The following is a 23012-nucleotide window of genomic DNA, read 5'->3' as shown; positions in this document are numbered from 1 at the left end:
TCCCTTCATTAAAAAAATTATATATGATATTAAACCATCAATCAAATCGAAACACTAGAGTCTCAACGTATTGTCACTGGTTAAAATAAATGACTTTGAGACTGAATTTTGGCTCACTCAATATGGTGCCTTTTCTGTTGCTTAGCCACCCAAGTCTCTGCTGGCTTGGGCTACAGCTGGTATATCTCCATCCCTTTCAATTAATAAAGAAAGTTATGATAGTATTGGATAATATTTCTAAATTGTGCTAAGAGGTTGAAAACAGATGTCCCAGGGAAAATCCCTTTCACTGCCGTATCAAACCTTTCAAGCCTGCAAAAGCTGAGCACTCTGCTCCTGATAAGCAGAGCCTTTTAACACATTTAATTTTAAGCAAAGGAACAGTTGTACCCGCGGGTTCGATCTGCTCTTAAAACTAAGCATATGCTCAAACATGTGGCTTAAGGTGCTCAGGCACTCAGCGCCTTGCACAACTGCCCTCTGTCAGTGCAATGCAGATTTCTTTTTGTGATGTGCTCATACACAAGTGCTTCTGCACGTTTCTCTGCATAGGGCCAGGAAGGATGCAGTACGAACACATCTCCTCTGGATGTTTTTATTTCAATTACGTTGCATAGCTCTACACTAGCTGTATATGGCACCGAGGTTTATCTGAAATACAAAACCCTAACTGATTTTACTGCATAAGAGGGAAAAAAGGAAGATGGCACTTTACAATGTTTTTATTTTACTAGTAATGCTTGATTTTTATTTGCAACTGGCATCTTTACTTTCTGTTTTACATTTGCTATGCAGTGCTGCCGGGCTGCTTCATTTAGTGCACCTTTGTCACTTGCTGAAGTTGGAAGTCACGAGTGCTCAGCTCCAGCGAGCAGCCTGCATTAAGCTGCTGCACATCCTCCTCTTCCTGCACTACTGCCTCCTGCCCCATCCTTGCCCAAATCCCTGCCATTTTTCCTCTACTGCAGCTCTCCTCACTTACAGCCCCCAGAAGGGCTCAGAGCAGGCACAGCCCCCTACCAACAGCCCTAAAATAACTGCTCAGCACAACCGCCCCCAGCTGTGGGCCCACCTGGGCTGGGAATATCACAGGTCAGATCTAATACAAATGTTTGTCCAGCATTTGAATTTACTAAAGCAAAAAAGTCCATGGGCTTATCCAGTACTTCTCCATACCAAAACTAAGAGTCTGATGTGTACAACACCACAAGATGAGTATTAGTGGAAGATAAAGGCAGTGTTTTAAACCCCCAAATTACACTTTCATTCATAGAGTGGAGCAAACACTTGCTTGAACTGTTTTAGATGACATCAGAAAGTCGCTCCTGAAATAACAGCAAATGACAGTGGGAGCCTTTTAAAATTATTTATGAAAGTGCTTATAACACAGCAATAGCTGACTGTAATACATTTAATACTGCTTTCTACCCATATATCTCAAATTACTTTACACATGTTAATTCAGTTTAGTTGTAAGACATCATCACAAAGCAGTTGTTCGCAGATTAAGCTTGGACTAAACAGCTCGCCCTAGGGAGCACAGCAGAAAGCAGGGCTGCAGTCAGCAGCCCCTGTTGGCTTCGGAAGGACACCGCTACTTACACCTAAACCTTAAAGTTGTTTCACTTCTGTGCTTCCTACTGCTCCTGTCTTTGTGCAGTCACACCTACTTTTTCAAAAAAATAAATCACAGAGCTGCTGTGGGATGTACCTAGGCAAACAAAATATCAATTAATAGGTTTTAATTATACAACTCCACTACCCTAGGGGCTAAGAAAGACGCGAGCATCAGCCACGGATACACACCTATTCACTGAGCCGTATCCCGACGCCGAATCGCCTCGTTTACCAGTGAGCGAAGGCTCGTTTGTAACCTGCAGGCAGAACGGCCACGGCACCGCTGGGAGCCAACAGGTTCCCCTGCAGGGCCTCCAGCAGCATGGCCCTGCATGCCCTCGAAGAGGGGCTCGGGGCAGGGGCAGCGTGAAGCCCCCGGCCCGCAGGATGTGAAATGTCCTGGGGAAAGGCCCCAGCAGCCACTCACAGGTGAGCTCGGAGGTTGCTGCTGCTTGCAAGGAGCAAAGCTGGTGGGGCTGAGCCGTGCTGCAGCTCCTCAGCTACCGGGATGACCTGAGGAGGGCTATTCCTGGAGTGCCCTTGGAAATTTTCATCATCCAACTACTTCTACAGATCCAAGGTGGAAAAACCCCATGTTCTAACTAGTAAATAATTGCAGTTATCATTGCATCAGTTTAGTCTAAAGAGCTGACAAACCCCTCTAAACTCTAAGCACAATTAGTCATTAGGGTCTAGTTTTTCAGCACTGTTAAGCAATTTGTAACCCATTGCTTTTAATAGGGTTACGCATTACTTAACCGACACAGATGTCTTGAAAACTGAAACCGCTGGTTATGAAGCAGCAACCTTGTTCATTAGCTTCCATGATAGTCAAATCATCTATAAAACCAGTGTTTAATGGCCAGCCGATGAATAATCAATGTCTCACTTTTCATCTGAGTGTGAAAATGAGAATAATCTAATACATCGTCCCTTTGGTAGAACGCAAGGCCTTGGGTTCCGCTTCTATTCAGGGCTGATTTATAACCCAATGGAAACCTGATGTAAACATATGATCAATGAGTCCCATCATTGCTGATAATAACCCCCAACCGGCCCACTCCCTCATCTCAAAAGCCATCCCTTTAGGCTATTAGTTTCGTCCAGCTAATCCTCTCTACTATTTCTGCCTGCTGCTTTTACCTTGGCCATCCGTTCAGTCCGGCAGACTCAGAAGTAATTTTATACGCAGCAGAGAGCGGGTGGAATTGATTTTTCACTCAGTGCTCAGTTCCCATCTGAATAATTATCAATTTTACTGCCTCATAAAGGGAAGAGTCAAAATTTCAAATCAATTCAAAAGAGCTTCTGAGACTACAGAAACTGTGCATGAGAATAAAGGTCAAAGTTGTCAGTGACCCCGGGAGATGATGTCAGATATTAGTCCGCTGAGCAGTTGACATCAGAGGCACTCAATATGATATGACTAGTGCTAATGCAAATCATATTTATGCTGACTACTGGAGACCGGCCATTAATATTTAAAAGAGTACGTGAAAGCCTGCATTCAAAATAAATATAACATATTCCGCAGAATCTGAAGTTAATAAAGACAGATCACTGCCCGGTCATATGCTGTAAAGTGAAAGATTACTGCATATTAACAGACAAACTATTACGTTAGGGTCGCCACAGATGCAGACAAGTCCAGCGCCTGGGCTGCTGCTCTGTCCTTTCTGCCCAAATCACAGTGTGCACGGCGCAGTGCTGAGTAATTGCCAAACACTGACTTCACTGCTAGTGTCTGTGAAACCCCTACCAGGGAGAAAACACGAGCACTTGTAATATGACAAGGGAATCGTCCTATTCTGATAATGATGCCAATAATAAACATCATTAATATTCTCCCAATATGCAATATAGTGCCAAGAATATATTAGTTCCTTTTCACCTTCAATTAGACCAGTAAATGAATGACAACAATGCTCACGTGATGAAGGTGACTATGCCAGCTTTTTTCCAAATGACAGCGTATCTATTAGGGAAGCAGAATGACGACCACACTCATCATTTGCATTTTGTTAATAACTTCCGTTTTCATTAAAAGCCTCCAGACCTGCGAAACGCATCTCCTGAAGTGGCATCTTTGCAACTGCATTAGGAATCCAAGGAGTCTAGTAAATACGCATCTCCAAATAGCTTAATGAGATTTTAAGGGAACGTGGCATGGAGCAAATGTGGAGAAACGTAGCTAAGATCATCTTAATCTCCTCTTAATGTACTCAGGCTACAATAAACTTGACTGAGCTGGGAAGGGGAAATCTTAAGTACTGCAGCGACCGCTTCCTTTTCAGAAGTGAGATTTAATTTCTATCGTATTCACCTTTAACTGAAAAATCCAACTGTGAGTCACATACTGCAAAGTAAACATTCACACTCAATAGCATACAACCATTCAATTTAGACATTTCATTACCAAAGTCTGTGGTTCAATGCCATAAATTGTTCTTCTACAGTAGAGAATGTTCCTCACCGTTTTTCTACAGAAATGTATTGATGATGTTGCATACCGCATCCTTTGAGCACAAATGGAAACCAAAGTTTTAAGATCCTGTACAGCCAAGTTCAGTATCTACGCTTTCCAGTATGACAAAAAATGTCTTCAATCTTTGGTTGTCATGAGAACACAGCTGAAGCTACTCTGGGTTGCATACCAGCCCAGGGAGATTTGTTCTGTTACTAAACAGCCTGCACTACCCTGGCATTCAGTACCACAAGGTCCACAAATCAGAAAAACGTATAAAATTAATAATATCCCATAGAGAAGACTGACAATTCACCTGCTGTAGTACTTCCGGGTTCTGCTGCATGAAATTAAACAATCTTTGTCCATCCTGTGAAATTTCTCTACATCGTAGGGTCTTCTTGCCTTCTTTAGCTATGTGCTTGAAGAGGTATGTGACAATGTAGTCTAAACTAGCGCAACAGCTGGAGGAGACGATTGTATCTGCATAAAAAATGAAACAGTTCTGAAATTGTTTCCATAAAAGAATAACTAATAATGACATTTTATAGTACTCAGAGCTCAACTTTAATAATCTGCTTGACATTAGCCTAATCAATACATCAACAAGACTGCTTTTGATGTATGAATGGACCTGCTTTGAAGACTGTCTTTATTAGCACACAGTGGTATTAAATCTTTGCTGTATTAAACCTTTCAAATTCCTGAAAACTAAAATTCTGTTTTGATCTATTTACCAAAAAAGTGATGTTAAATAAGTAGAGCCGTTGCCCAGTTCTTTTCCCCAAGCAGCATTTCACAGTGCTTCTCTGCCCCAAACAGCCCACTGGCAATGTCAGATGGCACACAATGGACAAGAGCCATGCCAGGTAGTAAGAGGGTGACCACAGAGCAGCCTGGTGGTCACCGTGGTTAACAACTAATAATTCAAGTAGGTTAAAATATATTAAATCTGGCAAGCAACAACGCAACTGCAGTCACTGACCAACACTTAATGAATGTCCCCGACACAGAAAGTCATGACAGCAAGGAAGGATACTGCTGAAAAGCATAAGCAAAAGCCACTTCATATCTTTAGTTACTGTTTCTATAAGTAAGGGAGATTAAAAGCTTAAACCTATTTGCAAAGTAAATATGTCTGCCTGATTTATGTAAGTTATTTTGTTGCTAGGTGTTGCCTGCTGTGCTGCTGCTGTGAAAGAGGATTCTGTTCACTTGTGTGCATCAGCATGATGGCAACGGTGCACTGGTCCTGGTTTCTCCTCCTGAAAACAGTGGTGAGCCCCTTCCCCTGTCCAGCTGCTGTCTCCTCCTGCCCTGACCCCTGAGATGCTCCCAGGCCCTAAGAAAGGGGGCAGCCACCTAACCTCCCCACTCCATCTCTCCTGATGAGAGCCACGGTGTTAATGAGCTGCCGGCTCCTCACCACACCACCAGCAGCTGAAGCTTTTTGCATACTTGCAGGGGTTTGACATGCTGGGTGCAAGGTTTAGCCAGAACTGATATTCCCTGCAACTGCGAAACCAAATCCAAACGTGTGGATTTCGGCCCCCATCCAGTTCCCAATGACTTCAGCTAGAAGTTGTCTAGGCCTTTTATAGTTCACAGCATTTATTTTAGATGGGCCACTGGAGTAAGAGATGTGTGGGGGTTGCAAAAGGAATTAAACTGTTAAAATGCTCATTCTGAGGGAAAAGGGATTAGAAGGATCCAATTAAATGTACCTTGAATTCTTTAAACTATGCTAATTTGGAGGCCTGCCAACCTTGCAGTGTTCATTTAAACACATCCCTCTAGACACTGAAGTATTTTGATCTGTGTCTGTTTTAACTCCTTAAGCTCTGTGCCAGCATTATTAACTCTTTGCCATCTAAAAACTAATTGTATTTTGCTAGCAGTTTGAAATTAATGCTGAAGAAGCAGTTGCTAGCGAAGAAGCTACAAAAGGTCTCCTAAGACTTGATCTTCCAGAAGTGCCAGGTGACTTCGCAGCAGGAGCTGAACGTGGTCTATCGGATTCCAGGAGCGAGCTGCAGCGTCCCGACTCCGTCTCAGACTGACCCTGGGCATCCCAGGGCTGCATTCAGCAGAGCCGAGTCCTAAGAAATGTTGCCTGCAGAAGGCTGAGTTCAAAGTTATGAGTCTTGCCAAAGTAAAGACTGCAGAAACTGGCACTCATCATGTTCTCAACCAAAACAGTCCTGCATATAAACTAGAAATGCAATTCATAGTGGAATTGAATCACCATCAATAACAACAAGTGAGAGATTTGAAAATACATATTTCATAGGAGGGCTCTGCTGTATTTCTAAACCAGTGCTTAACTCTATTTCTTTTTAAATTGAATAATACAAAGTAAATCACTATCATCAGTTTACAAAACAGCAGTAGTTCTAAACATGCTGATACTGTACAAGTAGATATTTTACATTCGACAGTAAGTGATTTTAGCAGGACAGCAGACAGGTCTATGCTATCATTTGCTCATGAGAATCTGATATGAGTGTTAAGAGCTACTTAAATTTGCCCATAACTATATATCAAATATGCTTCCCTATGCTCATTTTTCCTTTTGATTGCAAGGATATAACAGACAGGGAGCGTCAAGCAAACTCCCTTGAATGACTCTTCTGGGCATGAGGAACCTCATGCTGGAGCAGGCTAGCGTGCTCACTAAATCTTAGTGAGACAAGCCAGGCAACCAAATAAATAGAACAAACAAGTGCAACAAGGAGCTACCATTTCTGGGCTGTGAACAGAAGAAATGGATGGAGAAGACATAAGATAGAATAATAAAAGACACAGAGGTAAAAGCTTGGGATAATCAGGAAAAATGCAGTCAAACCACACTTCTCATTTCTGGTCAGCTCAGCTCCACCACCTGTGAACTAATCTTCTGGACTGTGAAGCAAGCAGGCTGTGGCTGCGGCAGAGGCCAGGAGCAGCTCCGAGTGGGCAGCAGGGATCCAGCAGCAGGGATCCAGCAGCAGGGATCCAGCAGCAGGGATCCAGCAGCAGGTCCGCAGCTCTGCCCAGTGGAACTGAGCTCCCACAGGTGCTGGTGGCGGGGAGGGGACAAGGGCGATGACCCTGGTGCCAGTCACCATCACGTTCAGCTGCCTCTTTTAGTTCTTTCATTTCTCCTCTGCCAGCATGCATTCATTTAATGTGCTTAATGCTGACTCTACCTGAACTTTTTTTTTCCATCTCCATGTTTTCTCATTACGTATGTGATTCCAATTAGCCGTTAGCTCAAATAAGTGGCAGTAGAGCTTATACATTAGATATTATTACGAAAAAAACAACAAAGAAACCAAACAACTTTTGGTCTAAACAGTATGACAACAGCATGCTGAATGGGAATTATTTCTGAATGGTTTAATGACCTTCCTGAATCTCTGCAAATTAAAAGATTTTGTTTTGTTTTCCACATAAAGGTAAGGAGAGGGAGTTAAGTGGTATTTTCCCTGTCCATCAATCGCTTACAGTTCAATACCGACATTATTTGCCTTTGAGACCAAACCTAGAAAGTAAAACGATTTAGCAATTTAACATCTAAATTAGGCAGCAAGACAGAAAAAATGTTTTACTTTTTCCTCAATGAATAGCATAGTACACTATTAATCATATGAGAATTAGAAAAGCTTTGCAGAGATTAGTGACAACATGCCAGGCAGACTACATTAAAAGGCTCTGATCCACTGAGTCAGCTGTGAAAAAGCCAGGTAAACACTTTAGAAGAGAACTATTGGAGTGTTTATCCTCACAATAAAAGCTTAGATGAGGGCTTCCATTACAGCTGATTTACAGCTAGGGGCTTCCAAAGGAATACATATTCTTCCACGGTATTTATAAAGTGTAGAATCAAGCAAGGTATTTACTCAGAATGAACACTCCTAAGAAATAAGGATTTGGGGAATGTTTATCCTACAGCTGACAACAATGAAAATCTCAAATGTTTCACACGTGAAGGGAATAGAGAAAAAACAGATGCTTTTCTTTCTGTCAAACGGAAGCGATCTCCCAGTATTTAATTTTTAAAATAAAAAGCCAGCTATTTCATTTTTATAAACATTTCGGAAAATGACTTGTATGTTCTAATCAGTTTAAAACACAATTCCCCCTCAGACGGTTCACAGCCCTGAGCCCTATTATTCTGACAGTGTTCTTGTGGCACTGATGTAATTCAGTGAAAGAGGCAACACTTGGGTATACTTACCCATTTACTAAGGGCAGAAGGATGCATGTGACCAACTAACACAGAAGAAACAAAATTTTATTTCACTGCCTGACAATTGGTAATGCCCAAATACCAAAATTTTAGAAGGGATGAAAGATTTAGAAGAAGCAGTTTAAGAAAATGCATTGAGAGGTAACAAACTCCAGAGATGATTAAAAAAGACCTGTAAGGTAAGGGCTACAAACTCAGCAAAAAGTAGTTCATCTGGACATGGCATTATAAGAGCGTGGAAAATTATTCAATACATAAATAAAACTTCTAGAACATAAATGAGGAATATAAAGGCCTACATCAATATCATTTTTTGATATCTGCAGAATTAAGAAATGTGGTATTGAGGAAAAATCATCACTTCAAAAAATCACTTCAACATAAAAAGTAAAAAAAAATAAAAATAAAAAGAAGCATTTTCTAGCTGACTAACTACAGTAAGTACTTATTGCTTTTAATGTGCAAGAAATGTTCACAGAGATTAAGGGCTGCATAGGCATTTAGACAGGAAAAATATTTTAGAAAGCTAGAGAATGAAAGTAGAAAATCTAGGGAAAATACCAGTGGGATCCTACAGGTGGTGGCAGAAACCAAACAGAACCAACCCTCCAGTCCAAGCTCCTGCTCAAAACAGGGTCAACATCACCCAGGTTGCTCAGGGCCCTGCTTATTATCTTGGAATATTTTCAAGGATGGATTTTCCACATCCTCTCTGGGCAATACGGAAATGGCCTGGTCTTAGACAGATCTCACAAGTTTCAATCAAAGACTTAAAAATGACTTTGGAGGAATGAGAGTAAATGTAGAAAAAAAAAAGAAAAAGTAAATGTAATAGCTTTTGATGGACTGCATCAAGCTGTCAGTGAAGTTAAAAAAAAGTCTTAAACACTTTATTTTGGTCTTTATCAGCAGTCCTGGCGATCGGGGGAGGTCCCAGTTGACTGGCGGCTAGCAAATGTGACGCCCATCTACAAGAAGGGCCAGAGGGCAGACCCGGGAAACTACAGGCCTGTCAGTTTGACCTCAGTGCCAGGGAAGCTCATGGAGCAGATCCTCCTGAGAGTCGTCACGCAGCACTTGCAGGGCAAGCAGGCGATCAGGCCCAGTCAGCATGGGTTTATGAAAGGCAGGTCCTGCTTGACGAACCTGATCTCCTTCTAGGACAAAGTGACGCGCTGGGTGGATGAGGGAAAGGCTGTGGATGTGGTCTACCTTGACTTCAGCAAGGCTTTTGACACCGTCTTCCACAGCATTCTCCTCAAGAAACTGGCTGCCCTAGGCTTGGACTGGCGCACGCTTCGTTGGGTTAGAAACTGGCTGGATAGCCAGGCCCAAAGAGTCGTGGTGAACGGAGCCAAGTCCAGTTGGAGGCCAGTTGCTAGTGGTGTCCCCCAGGGCTCGGTGCTGGGGCCGGTCCTCTTTAATATCTTCATCGATGATCTGGATGAGGGCATCAAGTGCACCCTCAGTAAGTTCGCAGATGACACCAAGTTAGGTGCGTGTGTCGATCTGCTTGAGGGTAGGAAAGCTCTGCAGGAGGATCTGGATAGGCTGCACCGATGGGCTGAGGTCAACTGCATGAAGTTCAACAAGGCCAAGTGCCGGGTCCTGCACCTGGGGCACAACAACCCCAAGCAGAGCTACAGGCTAGGAGATGAGTGGTTGGAGAGCTGCCTGGCAGAGAAGGACCTGGGAGTGATGGTGGATAGTCGGCTGAATATGAGCCAGCAGTGTGCTCAGGTGGCCAAGAAGGCCAACGGCATCCTGGCTTGTATCAGGAACAGTGTGGCCAGCAGGGCTAGGGAGGTGATCGTCCCCCTGTACTCGGCTCTGGTGAGGCCGCACCTCGAGTACTGTGTTCAGTTTTGGGCCCCTCGCTACAAGAAGGACATCGAGGTGCTTGAGCGGGTGCAGAGAAGGGCGACGAAGCTGGTGAGGGGCCTGGAGAACAAGTCCTACGAGGAGCGGCTGAGGGAGCTGGGCTTGTTCAGCCTGGAGAAGAGGAGGCTCAGGGGCGACCTTATCGCTCTCTATAGGTACCTCAAGGGAGGCTGTAGCGAGGTGGGGGTTGGTTTGTTCTCCCATGTGCCTGGTGACAGGATGAGGGGGAATGGGCTTAAGTTGAGCCAGGGGAGTTTTAGGTTAGATGTTAGGAAGAACTTCTTCACTGAAAGGGTTGTTAGACACTGGAACAGGCTGCCCAGGGAAGTGGTGGAGTCACCATCCCTGGAAGTCTTCAAAAGACGTTTAGATGTAGAGCTTAGGGATATGGTTTAGTGGGGATTGTTAGTGTTAGGTCAGAGGTTGGACTCGATGATCTTGAGGTCTCTTCCAACCTAGAAATTCTGTGATTCTGTGATTGTACATTTGCATTTGTTTTTAGGTACTTAAGATGAAAAATATCTTATTGGCTAAGCAAGTTTATGGTTTATAAAAAATTAAAAAAGTGCGTTTTTTTTTGTTGATACTCTTCTCATTAGAAAATCAGGAATTTCACCAAATAAACATTTGATTTCCCAAAATTTAATAATTCCTCATGACACAACTCCCAGATACCTAAAACACAAGGCTTGTAAACTACAATTGGAAATACACACAATTTTCTTACTCCTCAACACTTTTTGAGAGGGGAAAATAAACAACACATGCAAGCCGAAGCTTATATAGCTTTTAAATTTTCTTCTCTCTCTTTTACATGAATTCAAATTGTGTTTCAAAGAGATGGTTAAAGTAAACTTGGTATGCTAGTGAATTATTAAAATGAATATATCCAATACCTCAAATGGAAGAGATGTAATGTGGAATAATACCAGAGATCAGGAACAGAGCTTACTAAACTAGTAGCTGTCAGTCAAGCCAGCACTGAGTACAACATATCCATTTGCAAACAATCAACAGGCAGGCTCGCAGCAGAGCTAGCCAATAGGCAGAAACTGCTGTACCATCATTACAGGTGACAAAGCACTCAAAATATCTGGGAGAAGATGGATTTCAGCATTATATAATAAAGTGACCTGAATACTACTTTACTACTGTTGCTTAGCTATTTACTACCCATTTTCTTTCTAAGAGCAGTTTCCGTCTTGCAACAAAAACTGCTGAATGTGTTTAACATAGCAAATGCTTTGGGAACCTTGGTGCATTCGTGCATTCCTGTGGGGCTTGACTGACACTTGGCAGTAATGAGAAACACCAGCTATTATGGAGTAACATCCATACACACTAATGTTATACATTCCTATTTTTTTTCCTTAATAACCACCCTAATCAATACATACTACTGTAGGGTTTTAAACAGCTTCTCAGTCGAAAACCATATAACTGCATGGTATTCCAAGGTCACCAGGATACAACTGCATGCTTTATTTTTTTTTTCTCCCAAATGCCCAGTCTCCTCTTCCATATTCCAAATGAATTTAAGCTATCAAAAAAGAAAACCCATCAACCCCCCAAATGTTTAAACAGTCATCTGGTTAAAAATTGTATATTAAATTGTGCAAGAGAATAAAATGAACAACAGTCAAAGTGCCACATTTTTATTGTTAATCCAGGTATGCTTCTGTTACACTGATTCCACTCTGAATTGCATTCAGGAAGTACTGAATAATTAAAAATCTAGTTTTTTTTTCTACTTATAAGGGCATCCTGAAATTTCTCCAATCATATCACAGCTGTGCAGAATAAGCATGTATACAACAGCTATGTAGAGCAAATAAAACAAAACCTGGCAGATTCCTGTAGACATACCGATATATTTTACTTCTGAGGAACAAATGCATGAATTTCCAGTACAATTCTAATGGAGGCAAATGAATAATTTTACTAGTTCTGGTTTGTAAGAAAAGATCATTTTAATTAAAATACTACCTGCACAAACCTACAGGTTAGATGTTCAGAAGAACTTAGCTCCATTAACTGAAGAGTCTTAACATGTTCAAAATCCAGCATCTTCCACTGTCACTTGATTTTCATTTTTTAAAGTATGAATGAGTGTCCTAGTAAGGTCTGAGCTTCTTTGAAAATCTCCCCATTTACTTTAAAAGTTACAAATAAACTTCAACTACATATTCCTTCAATTCCTTCTTCAGCTGTATGCAAGCAATGCTTACCTATTGCAGTAAGTCCTTCAGATATTGACGTAAGGATATAGATTAGGACACGAGGCTCTAAGCTGGTAATGAAACTCATGTGATCCTGGGTCACACATTCCAAAAGTGGGTAATAAGACTGGCTTAGTTTTCGATATTGCTAGGGGAAAAAAAAAAAAAAAAAAAAAAAAAAAAGATATACATTGATATGGATATTATGATTAACTAATGTTAATGACATTAACAGATGACAGAAGACAATCGTATTTTTATGATGTGATAAATTCTAATTTAGCCGTTAAATCAGAACATTCAGAGAAACAAGATGTTTTCTTGTCTTTGGTAGTTTTTAACTTTTCAAATTTACCATAGGATATAAACTCTATTAGTTTAAAACAAGTTCTGGATAATACTGTCATACTTTGACACTCTACACAGCATTCAGTCTAGTAAAAGTAGTGTAACACCCTGTTTAGAAGGTCAGTTAGACAGGATTGGTGCCTGTATCTTACTTTCTGCAGGAAATCTGACCGAGGTTTATCACAGATTTCCCCAAATCATCTCAGAGATGCACATTTTGTGCTTAAATTATTTCCTGTAACAGGCTTTGCAGAGGAAAAGGCACTTGCCTGACTGGCACTAGGTAACTTACTCTTAGGGACCCTTATTTAAAAGAACATATTTTTGCATGGCTAGGAACGTGACAAATATGTAGTCTTTACTATACAACCAAAAAACTGGTTTTCACTGAGAGAAACTTTTCCAGTTCTACGGACTTTTTGTGACAGGCACAAGTTTGGGTATTAACTATCCAGAATTTGTCCCTTCCTGCAAGAAAATGACAGTTCTGAACAAAAATGCCTCAATTCAAATTAAGGCTGATATTGCACAAGATCTGCTGTCTTCCCACAGAGATGTGGGAACATTGTGTACTTTAAAGTTTTAAATTCTATGGAAAATACATAGTGACAATTTACAGACTAAAACTAATTGCAGAGTGGCTGAATACGTGAGGACATGTTGCAATGCATGCAGGCAACCTAAATAGGTTTTGAAGTATAGAAAGGAACAAAATTTTACATTTCTCTTTTTTCAATAAAAGCTTAACGAAAATTCTGGAAAAGCTCCAATTTCATACGGCAGTTCTATCACACCTGTATTTTGGATGTCGCTATATAAATAGATCCAAGTAATTGAACTGAAAACTGCATTTGAGCTGTTCTAGATCCCTCTGTCTCATTATAACAATACAAAGCCTGTGGTGGTGTTATTTCATATTTTACGTAAAGACTCCCAAGATGAGTAATTGCTTACTAGCAAGTCACTGTGGGATACTGAAAGCAGCATTTTGACAAAGGCCTGAAGTACATTGTCAAAGTGGTTGTCCCCGTACAACTTGAAGACGCCAAAGCTGACATAATTTCCACATAAGGCAGATTTGAGTGCAGAGTAACAGATGGAAATGCCCTTGAGTTTCAACGGATAAACCTGATCTTTTGACAAAGTCCCAAGAGAGAGGATCTGATTACCTGTTTTCATAAAAAGAAAGAGAGAAACTTAAATAAGCAGCTGCAAATATAAAATATTTTGATGGCACTATCTAAACTCATTTTTTGTCTTTATTTTCATTACTATTCAGAAGTATATTGGTTTCTGCATTTGGTGTAAAAGATCTCTTAAATAAGCGTGACTAGAGCTTAAAAGCCACCAAGGAATTAGTATGCAAAAATTAAAATATAAGCGGTGGAATTGCCATCGTTGATTTACATCCAGACCGTGACTGAGTCTATCAGCATGAATCCCTTAATCTGAACAGAGTTGCAACACATGGTTTTATAGTTTCTCATGCTGCAGCAAAGCCTGGTTTTGATCCATTAGCATGATGGTCTCTTGGGATAGTTGCTGATGTATACACACACTAAATATATCCCTCAGAAAACAAATATGTCCATTACAAAAGCCTCTATTTTACCAGTCACAGATGGGAATGATTTTTTAATTAAAATCCATGTTTATACTGTAAAAATAACAGCTAACTGTAAATATTTGCTGTTGCTATTACCAGGCAATAGTGACTTTTGGATCCACTCTGCAGCAGTGCAGCAGATCCCGCTGCAATCCTCTGTACAAGGCCTCATTACCAAGTTTTTTTTAAAGGATCTTGTAACAATTTAATACTTATCTTCACAGCACCCCAGAGTTAGGTCGTCTTCATGACAAAAATGCATTATTATTTTAAAAAACATTAGGAAATTAATGAAGCAGAGCTGCAATAGTAGAATAAACACAGCAAAGATTAAGTGTTTCAGTTCTATCATTAAATAGTCTTGCTAGGTTGACCCCATCTGATGTTAACCTTGACAAGCCTGGCAGGCAAAAAACCCCAACCTGGTCTTCACTCCGTTGCTACTCAACAGGAGATGATTCTAGTTAATTTTAACCAGTTGAAGATAACACAAAACCTTGCATTTTTAAAAGCATTCCTACAAATGAATGCATACAACTTGGCAGATCAGATGCTCAACTCACCTGCTTTCAGCATCTGCCCTAGCTGTCACGGCTATTAGGGCACCTCAGAACAAGCAGCACACAGGTGACCTGCACCATTAATTGTTCAGAATTCCAAACATTGCCAGATGAGGGAGGTATTGGTGGTGACTCAGTTTTGCTTCTGTCATAGGCAAATCAAATACACCCCTGAAAACTTGCCTGACATCACACAATGCACATCTCAGGTTGCACAGCATTGTTAATCCATACTAAGGCTTGATACTGAACTGCCTCTCCCCATAGATACCCATACCGATTTTCACCTCCACTTACCTGCCTTATTTTAAATATTTTTCTTAATATTATTGATTGGTGCTAATTAGAAATTTACCTCATGTAATTAGAAAAATGAGGGGAGAAATCTTGTTTCTAAACACAACACATCAAAGCACCATGTGTTTGATATTGTTCATGCAAATAGGGAGAGAAAGTAACGTGACACCATTTAAAACATTAATGTTCTTCACCACTCCAGCAAGTACAAAGCATTTTATCCATCAGGTTGTGAAGGAAGAGCAGACTTAAAAGACTGGGAGTACAATCGGGGATTACTTTGAAGTAGTAGCTGGGATGTCGAAGAAGTAGGAATGGCATCACAGAATTATGGAAGGTAGGAGAAGAATCAAATATTTTGCTAGGAAAGATGGTCACTTGCAATCAAAATTGAGGTCTCAATTTAAAAACAATTAATATTTATGCATGAATATACAGACTGTTTTTGATACTTTAAATGGTCGTGGATAAGCGTCTCTAGTACCCTGAAAGTTACAGACATGAATATGATGCAAGTGGGGACGAAGCTGCAATTCCAGTGACTGCTACCACATAGAAATTCCTTCCAGATGGTGTTAAATCTCTGTTATACTACAAATGACATGTATCCAAACGATCCCTTTTGAAAAATAAGACACAGTAGGAAAGAAGAATGTCTTGTAGTGTACTCGAATATTCACTTATTGTAATACTTTACATTACTGATTACACTTAAATAAAATGAAAATAAAATCCATTTAGCTTCCTACAAGTGCCCAGTTTAAGTTATCCCAGCCAGGTCATCTTAATTAGTATTACTCTTTTTGACACGACCTAGTCTAGTTACTGAGAGTATCAGTGAATTTCAGATTCTATAAAATCAATCAATGAATCAATCGGGCTGTGAGATGAAGTGGAAAGGTACACACTATTTTTGAAAGCCACTACATATAAATAGAGTACAATTATTGCGGCAAAAGTCAAAAAAGTAAGCATACTGTAAGCTTCCTTATCTGGTTTCCTCCACTATTAAACTTTGTGTTGAAAAGCTTTACTTTAGTAACACCGAAGCGCAGAAGTTCTCCATCCAAGAAGGTACCAGCCCAGAGTTAATAGCTGTGCTCTCCAAGCACGACACCATGAAATCACAGCTCCTTCAGTGTAATATGCAACAACAGATGGAAAGAGCTTAGTAGTTGTCAACAAGGCAATTATGTACTTAATATGGAAATTAATTGGAAGCCAATGGAAAAAATAGAATGATGAGAAAAGAAGTTGAAAAAAACTAGGAATCCCTGAGCCTGGGAAGATGAATTCTAGGAGTTACATTCTACTGCTGATCTTCTAGCAGTTTTATTACTTGACCAGGAAAAAATCACCGTATAATTATAATCTTAAATCCATTTCTCAGCATAATCCATTCAATTTAGGAAGGCACAAACTCCAGCCCCTCACACTGCCTCACCCTGGGGAGCCATGGCAGGGAGGAATTCAGTGCCCATCCCCTCTAACGAAAACATCGAGAAGAATTTGCAACTAGTCCAAGATTAAAAGCTGTTTTGTGCAAGTGGACAGAGTCCACAGAGAACTGTTCTGTGTTCATGGACTGATTTTAAAAGGGCCTAAGAGTAGGAACAGCTGATTTCAAATTAGCAGCAGAGGTGAAAGACCTCGCGGTCCCTGTTACCAGTGCCCCAAGCCATCAGCCTGTGAGTCAATGGATACTGTGCTGCAAAGACGAGTGTTTTAGCATTAGTTATTGAAAAAAATATGAAGTACGGTGCTATGCCTGACCAGATAAAAAGGAAGAATGGTCTACTTGTAACATTTAGCAGGAGCTTCAGGGGAATATTTTCACGCACCATAGACACTACTGAACATAAACTAATTTACGGAGGTACTTGGAATCAGGTCAAGAACAACTCCTCAGCTACTGAGGATACGTTTACATTTATAATCCTTGTAGTGGAGGACTGGAGTACAATTTTATAAACTCCTATTGTTAAAAGAAATGACTTAAACTAAATCAACATAAAAATGACCTTTGATATGCACAACTTTTAAATTGTATTTGAAATTCATGGCACCTGTCAAAATGTAGATCTCTGCAGAGATTAATCAGTGAAATTTCAGTGTTATGACTGAGTATTAAAACCAAGTAAGTCCAAATTACACCCAATTCTTTTTTATATAGGAGAAACTGAATTTACAGAGTCTTAAAAAATACCCGACTTTCAGAATTATTATGAATCTCTTCTAATTTAACCTTTTGTCCAGCATTTGACAGCAATATGTCACTGACAAAAAATTATAAACTATTTCAGCCTCTGAGGTGATACTAAATTCTTGCAGGAATGAGAAAAGGATTTTTAAAGATATTGGGTAAAACTGGCAGGTAGGAAATAAGGGTTTCAATTTGGCTGATAATTTACACATTACTGAAAGAATCCTCAGTAAATAAACAAAGAAGCTGTAGGAAAAAGGGAGTGCATGCATAGAAGGAATACAAAGGCAGCTAAAACAACATCTTGGGATGCTCTGACTGAAGATAACATCACCATGCCTCAGAATCCCACAGGCAATATGCACCAGAGCTCTTTGCACAGCTCATTCCCTCACTCCCTCCTAGATGTGGGAGCATGTCAGGACAGGCAGCTTCCCTTTCAGTTCTCTTGCTTAATTGCTTTTACAGTAGGAGCTATAATACAGATATGATTTCCTTATGGCTGAGTTCCATTTAAGCAGGGTTTGTTCTAGAATTCAGTCCAATAAGCAGTATTTGTAATAATACAACTAAATAATGTTTTAAAGTGTGAATTGGATTAAGTTAAAAAAACAAGCAAACAAACACCACACAACACTTTGGTAAGACTAAATAAAGGATGTGAAAACTTACCATATTTATAGGGGAAAGGCGTTGGGGTTTTTTGTTGTTTTGCCTTTTCCCCTTTCATACTTACTATTATTCATTACTGTCCCATAAAGATGGGTTTTGAATGGATGCTTCCCAGGCATTCAGAATGCTAGGGCAGTATAAAGAAGTGGCCACATAAAGAAAACTAAAGGAAAACATTAATCACAAAGATGAGAGCAAGCTTCAAAAACTAATTTGTTAAAGCTTCCACAACAACAAAACATGCATAAAACCTCTCAAATCAGCACAACAAGCATGAATACTGCCAAGATAAATTTGCCAAAAGAAACGGATTATGAAATCTGAGTCAGTAATGAAGAGCAATATATTATGGGACTAGTACTGCAGAAGGGAGGACAGCAGAGGAACAGCCACTGAGAACAGTGAGCACTTCACTTTTAAGCAAATCTACTGATTAAAAATACCTGTTATGCAGCACCAATCAGTTTAAGCAAAATTTTGAAGAAGAACTGCTACCTTATGAAGTTGCTAGCACTGAATGAATTACCACACTAAGTTCTGAAATACATGTTCTAGAAGCAATTTAAAGCTCATTAGAAATAATCGTGTCTGGCTACTGGAAAATGTGGTAAAATTTAATCCACATCCAAATGCTACCTGGGCTGTGAGAACAGGAAATTGTTTTGTGCTACTGTGGCTAACCTCATTGCTGACCTTGAGCAGTAACTGCTACAACAGCTGAAAGCTGAAGCAAAATTAAAAACTTACATCAAAGTATATCATGACAGAATGTAGATAAATAAAAACAGCATATTGAAAATATTATTTTTATGTTGGTCTCCTATAATGAAAGGCAAGAGGTTTACTAAAATGTAAGGAAACCACAAAACAAAAATAGATGGTCCCGAGATGTACTGAAACATCATTCCTATACCACTGGGAGTTCAAAAACACATAGTAAAGGGACTTGTACATACAGAATTAAAAGTGAAATATATTGGGGATGAAGAATGGTGGACTACACTCCTCCTACTCCTTTCAATTTCCTTCCCTCAGTTGTTTATTTTAAATCACTATCACTCAGTTGGCCTGGCTGTAGCCATAATGGACAAGACACAACACCCTTTGCCAAGCAGCTGCAGAGCCCTAACAAGGCTAATTGACTACCTAAGTGCCTTTTGCATCCCATGCCAGGGTTTACATCTTTTGAACATACAACATTTGTGAAGACATCTTAGGATTGTCTTCTGCACTGTATCATTGGTGGCTAAATCATCAGGACAGGACACACCGCTACTACCCTCATCGCAGCGCTGGATCCGTTAAGCAAAACGAAGCACTTGCGGAGGTGCTAATTTTCAGAAATACAAAGATTTCATACTTTTATTCAGTGGCAACTGACAGTGGTTAGTGTATTTTTAAAATAGGCAGTTTAGATTTTTGCTGCTCTCCATTCAAAAATGAGCTCATTGTACACATGTCTACAGGAGAAAAAAATGCATGTGCTTTGGACGAGAATTACAGAATCACAGAATCACAGAATTTCTAGGCTAGAAGAGACCACAAGATCATCGAGTCCAACCTCTGACCTAACACTAACCAGTCCTCCACTAAACCATATCACTGAGCTCTACATCTAAACGCCTAATGCCTAACAACCCTTTCAGTAAAGAAGTTCTTCCTAACATCCAACCTAGATTAGAAATAGATTTCAGCAGCCATGCTCACATGCATTCATGAACGCCCCAGAAACAGTTCTATCCTGCTCCCCTTTATTTTCAGCCCAAGCACCTATCTTACAGAAGATAAATGAGGTAAATGGAGGTGCCAGGTAATAATCAGGCATTGCAAAATTTGGCAAAATTTAAGATGGACAGAAAGTGGGATGCTACAAGATGTCTGTTTAGGAAAGTTATTCTGATTTAAACAACAACCACGTGTTTAAACAGAACAAATCCATACATAAATTCTAGATTTTCATAACCTTAAAAAGGCCACATTTACATTATCAAAAACTGCTTTGATCAGTGTAGTCCAGACTTAGGAAAAATCAGCAATATCCACCAGTGCACGGTGCTCTGATGCTGGTGAGTAAAATCACCTGATGCCACCCTAGTTCAATTACTAATTCCTTGCCCAAGTGTTAGCAGGATGTATTTCATACCAACTTTTTATGTGTCTATAGGTTGATATAGCAGGAAGACTCCCACCATACCTAACCCGTAACTGGAACGTTTCTTCTTGTTGAGTTTGGTGCTAGTGAAATTTCTGAATGTAGTTGTTAAATATCTTGGTCTATGCTCTCAGTCACACAGCCTGAATGCTGATTTTTGGGTAGACCTGTGTGGAGCCAGGAGTTGGACTTGATGATCCTCGTGGGTCCCTTCTGACTCGGGATATTCTATCATTCTAAATACTTTTAGTAGCACTTTCTGTACAACACCAGAAGTGAGGGAGAAGAAAAATTCCAGATCTAAAATGAACTTTAATTTTGCTGACCATAGAAGCACAATACAATTGCGCCATAGTTTCATTTATGGTTTGTACATTGGATTTTTTTTAAGAAAGCAGAGCAACCAGGCTAGGAATCACCCTCTGGAGGTGAGGGCCAAATCTCACCCTGGAGAGCTGCTGAGCTGTGGAAGAGGAGCTCTCAACACCCAGGGCAAGGTGAGCAGGAGAAGTAAGAGGAAATGAGCGAAGAGGTAACAAGCCCGGTGTTCATGCAGGGATTGCCAAGATGAGCAAACACAGACAGGCCTCCAGGTGACGGAAAGACCTTCCCAGTGATAAGAGGAGGCTGGGCAGACTTTGTGGCAACCTGCTACGTCAGTGGATTAACTCAAAGGGAGACGGAAAGGAAGGAAGGAGCTTTCCGCAAGGACAGTGCGATGAAAGAAATATGTTTGCTTCTGGTTTTTCCCCTCTGTCTCATCTAGTCACTCTGTGCTTCTCTTAGTAAAAAAAAAAAAAAAAAAAAAAAAAAGGTAATTATTGTAGTTTAGATTACAATCAAATCTATCCTGAGTTTCAAAAGTCTTTTTGATCAACTCTGAGGAGCTCCCTATGACCTGCAGGCGCATACAAGAGGTTTGTCTTTCTGTTGTCATCTCTTGACATTTACTGTGCATCTTCTGCTTGTTCACTAATGCTTCCACCATAAAATCATGCTGAATGTGAGAATCTCAACTATCGCTTTCAAAATTTTATGCTATTTGCACTTATGGTACAGCAGAATCACACTTATCCGAACGTGAGGCTGGAAATACTGCTCAGGAACACTGTACTGAATTTTATGATTGTCACTTGGTTTACTTGTTTATCCTTCCTCATACGTCTGCCAAGATTACATATGCTTAGAATAGAAATATAGATTTAAAAAAGCCAGAGTATTATGGATTAAAGTTTTCCTTTAAAGCACAACATAGGTTTTAAGATTTTTAGAAAGGCATTTGAAATTAATGAAAAATCTCTGAATATCAGTATTTTTATAGAGATTTGTATGTTCAATGTATCATACAGAACTGAATTAATGAATCCTCGCAACACATCTCCAAGAGCTGCATCTATTCTATCCACTGGAACAGTAATTCCATGAACTGGTGGTAAATGGTGATAAATGCTCTAAGTGTTAATAGCAGTTATTCAAAGGTGACTAATTGTGAAATACTTACAGTGGTCAGTAAAACCTTCCCAGAGTGTAAACCAGCGACCACTTCAGAAATAGCTGTAGCAATCTGAAATAGCACTAACCTAGGACGTTTATTACAAGGCCCACAGCTGAGCCGTGCTGGTCAGAACAGAGCTGCCCATCTGTGCCAGCAGAGCCAGCTGGATTATTTGAAATCCCTGCTTTAAGAGGCTGATTCAGCTGACTGCGTTGGGGGCTCTTTCATGTTCATTTTGCGGTGAGTCCAATCCTGGAATAAATACTGACAATCACTCACAGAACACTCAAAAGAGTTTCTCTAAATGTCTCACCAAAACAGTGGAAGGATACTGCTGTGATCCTTTCAGACACTGATGACAGTATGGATATGTTTTAAAAGCAAATTGGAAATAAAATATTGAATATTTAAATAAATATATATAATTATACACATACACATTGATTGGAGGTTTTCTCCCACCTCCACATCTTTCTTCCAATTTCAATTCATAGGTGACCTCCACACCTTTCTTCCAATTCTAGTTGATAGGTGATTTAAAGTTATTATTTTGAAGGAAATCAAGGACAGTTTTCCTCTTGCTACTTAAATCTGTTGTGAGTAAAACATCTTTCCATAGCAAAATAATTACAGAGGACAGGAAAGGAAATTGTGAGATAAAGCTCTTATCACCGTTTCATTTCTTTCTATGCCACACATCTCCAAATAGATGCCACACATCCTCAACTACTTTTCACAATAAGCATCGTTTAACTAAGAAGGCAACAGGTGTTTGGACACGGGCTTCAACAGACCCTGTGACTCCATTGCTTAATTTACACCTTAAATTTGCACTGTCCTGAAATTTCCTTTTACAATGCCTAATTAACTTCTCGCATGAGCCAGAAGATGCTATCTGGTCTGTATGTGCAAGAGCTTTAGGGCTGAGAATTTTATAATTTTCATATACACACCATAAAAGCTGCACCTGAAAGCTAAAGGTTTCTTAATAAAGTGTTTTGTAGACCTTACTTTGGAATGAAGCAGGTTGAAACCAGCCATTGTGGCTGACTAAGCAAGGATTAGAAACTGGATGCCAACAGCTGAGATAAATGGATGGCCAATGATAAGGTAGCTTTCTCGGAAGAGCAGAAAGGATGGTAAAGGCTGATTGAAATTAAAAGGAAAAAAAAGGATCAGGTACCGTAAGACAAGTGGGCTTGAAGCACCACCATAATTACATTTATATTTTTCTGTATTGTTAAAAGAAAGTTTAAAGCAGTTAAGT

The 23012-nt window shown here is 40.0% G+C and overlaps 1 protein-coding gene across 6 annotated transcripts in view; it reads right to left on the bottom strand.

Annotated features, from left to right (window-relative positions):
• The window catches only part of RANBP17 (RAN binding protein 17), a 162503-nt gene that overhangs the window by 18980 nt on the left and 120511 nt on the right, over positions 1–23012 (bottom strand). For 4 of the 6 annotated variants that reach the window (XM_082771276.1, XM_082771280.1, XM_082771277.1 and 1 more), the window contains 3 exons: positions 13715–13929; positions 12422–12560; positions 4398–4564 (listed from right to left, as the gene is read on the bottom strand). In XM_082771276.1, coding sequence (XP_082627402.1) covers positions 4398–4564; positions 12422–12560; positions 13715–13929 — 521 coding nt within the window. Of the gene's footprint in view, positions 1–4390; positions 4565–12421; positions 12561–13714; positions 13930–23012 lie in introns of all 6 variants that reach the window. The other 2 variants (XR_014318437.1, XM_082771278.1) reach the window with 2 other exon arrangements.

This window comes from Aythya marila, assembly GCF_965140915.1.
Source record: "Aythya marila genome assembly, chromosome: 14".
NCBI classification, from domain to species: domain Eukaryota; kingdom Metazoa; phylum Chordata; class Aves; order Anseriformes; family Anatidae; genus Aythya; species Aythya marila.
Note: the sequence above shows the minus strand (reverse complement) of the source record. Positions and strands in the feature narration are given on the sequence as shown.